Source organism: Myotis lucifugus, unplaced genomic scaffold, assembly GCF_000147115.1.
Source record: "Myotis lucifugus unplaced genomic scaffold, Myoluc2.0 scaffold_141, whole genome shotgun sequence".
Taxonomy (NCBI): Eukaryota; Metazoa; Chordata; class Mammalia; order Chiroptera; family Vespertilionidae; genus Myotis; species Myotis lucifugus.
The window spans coordinates 2,174,610-2,179,753 of NW_005871189.1; the positions used below are offsets into that span (position 1 = coordinate 2,174,610).

Below are 5,144 nucleotides of genomic sequence, written 5' to 3' on the forward strand. Positions count from 1 at the left end.
GTGTTTTTGCAACTGATTTGAAAAATGAACATAATTTCCTCTAAAAAATTCTAAAGTTGATAAATTAATTAATATAACTTATAATGAGTCATTTTAATGTCTCAATTAAATAGCCAAGTACATTTTATTAAACAAAAAACTGACCAACTTGAGGCAAACTTCTTCAATCATTCCAAATTCTGCTCTTGACAGCTAAAATATAATTTTTGAGCCCATACCAATATAGAAATCATACAATTCAGGCTTTGTGTAAAAGTCTTCTAAATTAATCATGTTTCATTAATAAATCAAGATCTGTTTCTCTGGGACTTAACCCTTATAGTTCTCACATCCTCAGACCTCTCAACCTCCGTTCTCTGGGACCCTCACCCAATTATCCCAACTCAGCCACCGCTGTGACCAGCTCTGGGCTCTGACCTGTTCGGCTTCACCTGGAATAACCTGAGAGCACCTCACTTCATGTCACTTCCCATGCCTTTTGCTTCCTGATCCAAGGCTTTCCTTCTGCCCTGGGGAAAGTCACCCTGGATTACTTAGTGGCCATGATGTACATGCAACTTGTACTGTGACATAAATAACACCCCATGGAGTGAAACATTCCTTTTTCCAATGGGAGGTCAGAGTGAGCCATTACCTTCTTCACTTTATCTCTTCCTGATGTAACTGTCTTAAGACACATGCTGCTAGCTCGACTGGCGTGGCTCAGTGGTTGAGCGTTGACCCATGAACCAGGAGGTCACAGTTTGATTCCCAGTCCGGGTACATGCCTGGGTTGCAGGCTCGATCCCCAGTGTGGGGCATGCAGGAGGCAGCCAATCAATGATTCTTTACCATCATTGATATTTCTCTCTCTCCCTCTTCCTTCCTCTCTGAAATCAATATATATATATATATATATTTTAAGTTACAGTGACAGCCCTGACTGGTGTGGCTTAGTGGATAAAGGTCGGCCTGCAGACTGAAGGGTCCCGGGTTGGATTCCGGTCAGGAGCAAATGCCCGGATTGCAGGCTCGATCTCCCGTGGGGGGCATTCAGGAGGCAGCCTATCCATGATTTTATCTCATCATTGATGTTTCTATCTCTCTCTCCCTCTCCCTTTCCCTTCCTCTCTGAAATCAATAAAAAAATATTAAAAAATAAAAAGTTACAGTGACAGAAGTGAGCCAAGGCAGGCTGCTTTAAAAAAAAAAAAAAAAAGATGCATGCTACTGAAGGCCTCATCAGATCATCCCATGAGGTGGAACAGTTAGTTGTTTCTAACACCACACAGTGACCAGCATCAGTAAGTCACCCTGGAACTTGCTTTCCCTACGCTCTTGTCTCACTCCTCTTTTTCCTCATTTATAATTAAATGTTGGTACATAAGCTTTTACATCAGGTTTTAATGGAAGAACCCAGGCTACCGAAACTACTGAAGAACTCAGCCTAAGATGTAAGGGCATTCATTATCTGCCATTCTGGAAAAGTAAAAATTCTGTCAATTAACATATTTTTTATGTTATATGTATTATATACTATACTCTTACAATAAAATAAGCAAAAGAAGAATGTTATTAAGAAAATCATGAAGAAAACACTTTACAGTATTTATTGGAAAAATCTGCATAACAGTGGACCCCTGTTGCTCAAGGGTCAACTGTATTTGGCTCACCATTGTCTTACCATCATCATCTCAGCATGAGGAACATTGTAAGTGATGAGTAAATGGTAGCAATAATGATATCGGCAGCTATCAGACGTTCAAGCCAAAGCAGATCCAAGTCTAGGGCATTCATAACCCAGAACTTTCCTGAGAACATGCCCAACAGAAATGATTGCATCTGTTCCCCAAAACCTGTGTGCTGTTCCCCAAAACCTGTGTGCAGTAACATTCATGGACTATTTATTATAGCCAAAATTGTAGAGAACCAGAAATGAGATAGATAAATTGTGATAGGTTTATACGATGTAATGCTATGAAACAATTAAAATTAATCAATAGAGCCACATGTAACAACCTGAATGAATCTTACATAGCAAGGAGTGAAAAAAAGGAAAATAAAAAAGAATGCACATTTTGTGTGTGTAACATACATATATATATATATTATATACACTATATATAAAATGTTTGCAATTTTGAATTGCATTTATCCATGTACTTTTAAATACTATTTCTTCAGAGAATTGATAGTGCAAATGAAAGATTCTTTGAGTCATTTACTTCATAAATTACTTGAAATATTGGCCATTTGTATAACATAAAATAGTCCTGCTTTTGTCTAGTATAGTAGAAAATCTCATTTTACATTGTCTCATTTATGTCACAGTCCTTGTTCTTTAAAAATGAGGAATGTATGTAGAAGATAATATGAACAATTATCATTTATTGAGCTCTTATTCTAACTCATGGATTCTGCTAAGGATTTTGCAGAGTATTTCCTTTTCACAACAAACTGTGAGCTTAGTACTAGTGAATTTATTTTACACATAATAAATCTAAATTACAAAGAATTTAAGTATATTGTAAAAGTTTGTACATCTAGCAAATGGCAGAACTCTGTAAAAAAAAAAACAGCTTTATTTGAATTCAAAATCATGGGTTTTTAACCATTGTTTGATCATGGAGTAATGTCTACATAACAGACTTCCTTATAAAAGGGATGCTTTGTAAGAAAGAAATCCATACATTTTCCTCTTTAAAAATACTTTTCACGAAACAACATTATTTTGAAAGTTAAATATTCCCCTTTGATACAGTTTAAGTATTCAGAAGGCTTATGTCTCTTCATATATCCTTTTCCACTACTTCTTTACTGTGTTCTATCACTTCAAAATTACTAGTAAGTGTTGGAGTTTCATGTTTGGTTAAAATGGTTATTTAACTTGCCTCAAACCTCTTAATTTAAAAAGCAAATCATTTCTGATAATTTATAGCTTTAGTAGCATTGGTCAACTATTCATCCCAACAATTACAATCTATTCTTATTTGCCAGAATGTTGTCTCTAAGTTTTGGTCATTTCCCATAAAGACAATTGACCAAACCAATGAGAGGAAATGTATAATTCTTCCAAGGACTCTCAGCTACTTCCATTCTGCTCTCTGCCTCTCATCTCCACGATCTATGGATCTCCACCTACACTCCAGAAGCAGAGAAAGACAGCGACCGAGAAAGCTCCAATGTGTCTGTATATTTTTAGCATGACATCCTCTGGGGTTTTGTTCTTGTTAGTTCCATCACAGTCACATCCTTAATCCTCTTTTCCTTAAAGTCATGGCTCATGCTCTTCCTAATTTAAGTTGATAATGCCTTAGAAAACATCACTGTCATAGAAATATGCAAGAACATACTCAAATATTTTAAATGTAGATAAATTTTTGAAGATGACAGTTGCCAAATTGAAAATATTTAAATAACTTAACATGTAATCGATCTCTCTCAATGCCTATATGAAAAGGATGAAAAGGATGCCTTAGAGCATGTCTGTGTATCTTGGGTGACAGGAGTCCTCAGGTCCCTTTAAGCTCACTTGTTTCTGATTCTAAGGCTTTCATGAAGTTCTCTCCTTTTCAAGCACCTTCTTCAGAGCAGCTTTGACATCTCTGTTCCTCAGACTGTAGATCAGGGGATTAAGCATGGGATTGAAAAGGCTGTGAAAGAGGAGGAGATATTTCTTCTGCTCCATGGGGTCCCCATGTGGGGGCCCCACATACATGATAATGGCTGTGCCATAAAAGAGTCCAACCACGCACAGGTGGGAGGAGCAGGTGGAGAAGGCTTTCCGGCGCCCCTCCCCTGACTGGATCTTCAGGATGGCACGTAGAATCTGAATGTAGGATATCACAATGGAGGAGACTGGTCCCACCAACACAGACACTGCCCCAGCCAAAACCATAGTCTCATTCGTGTGGGTGTCTGCACAGGCAAGTTTGAGAACCGCTAGAATTTCACAGAAAAAGTGATTCACTTTCTGGGGTCCACAGAAGGGCAATGGTAAGAGTAGCACTGTATGTACTAGGGCCAGGAGGGCCCCTAAAGTCCAGGAAGTCACTGCCAGGGTGGTGCAGACTCTCCAGTTCACGAGGACAGAATATCGGAGGGGGTGGCAGATGGCCACATACCGATCATAGGACATTGCCACCAGGAGAAGACATTCGGTGTGAGCAAAGGTCAAGAAGAGGAAGGTCTGCGTCATGCAGCCAGCAAAGGAGATGGGCGTGGCTGGACTCAGGAGGTTTACCAGCATCTGGGGCACCGTGTTGCAGGCATAGGACATGTCAACAATGGCCAGGTGTGAGAGGAAGGAGTACATGGGGGTGTGCAGTCGGGAGTCCAGCCAGATGAGGCCCAGGATGACCCCATTGCCCAGCAGGGTGAAGGCATAGAACAGGGAGAAGAGCCCAAAGAGGAGCATCTGAGTCCTTGGGCTGAGGGGAAATCCCAGCAGGAGGAACTCCGTGACCAAAGTCTGGTTTCCCCCCATTTTCCTGGGAAAAAGACAAGGGTGCTCACGTCTGAATGCCGGTGGGGGGGGGGGGCCTAAGAGGAGGGGGAGAGAGGGGGGTAGTGACTAACTTGGTGGATATGTGCATTGTTTCTTTCCTCAGAAAAATATCTCCAAGGATAGGTTTGTCTGTTAGTCACTTACTACGTGAATACTATGCATTGCAAATGACACAGAAGGAAATTTTTATTCACTGTGATAAACTAAATGCTAGTGTTCTCTTACAGTGTTCAGTAAATCTTACCTGTATTTTCAAACTTCCACCACTGCTCACAATATGGTAACACCTTCACAGCCGTGGTCACTTTCCCGGTCAGTGTGATCCCATCAGAGGTTTGCCCGTGTGTGTTCCCACATCGCAGTGCACACAGAGTCACACGTGAGAATCTGGTCTGTGGTCTTGTATCTCTATCTGCACATGAGGATGGGAAGACAGACCGGAAGCATGCCCCAGACCCTCCTATCAGGTGACCTCATAAAGCTGTGCCTTCATTATATGAATTTGTTAGCCTTATCATTTCTACTGACAATATAATCTTGAGTTAAGTTGAGAGAATGTCAAGCAGACTGCCACACCTTGAGCTGGATTTAAAAGAGAGAACTTTGTCTTTTGATCTTTGTACCCAGATGGTCTATTCTGATCATGTTGTTTCATGAT

The 5,144-nt window shown here is 40.4% G+C and overlaps 1 protein-coding gene across 1 annotated transcript; it reads right to left on the minus strand.

Annotated features, from left to right (window-relative positions):
- Positions 1-3,532: 3,532 nt before the first annotated feature.
- Positions 3,533-4,465, minus strand: LOC102429513 (olfactory receptor 13-like). Its single transcript, XM_006094741.1, has one exon. The coding sequence runs from the start codon at positions 4,463-4,465 to the stop codon at positions 3,533-3,535; it is 933 nt and encodes a 310-aa protein (XP_006094803.1).
- Positions 4,466-5,144: the final 679 nt, after the last annotated feature.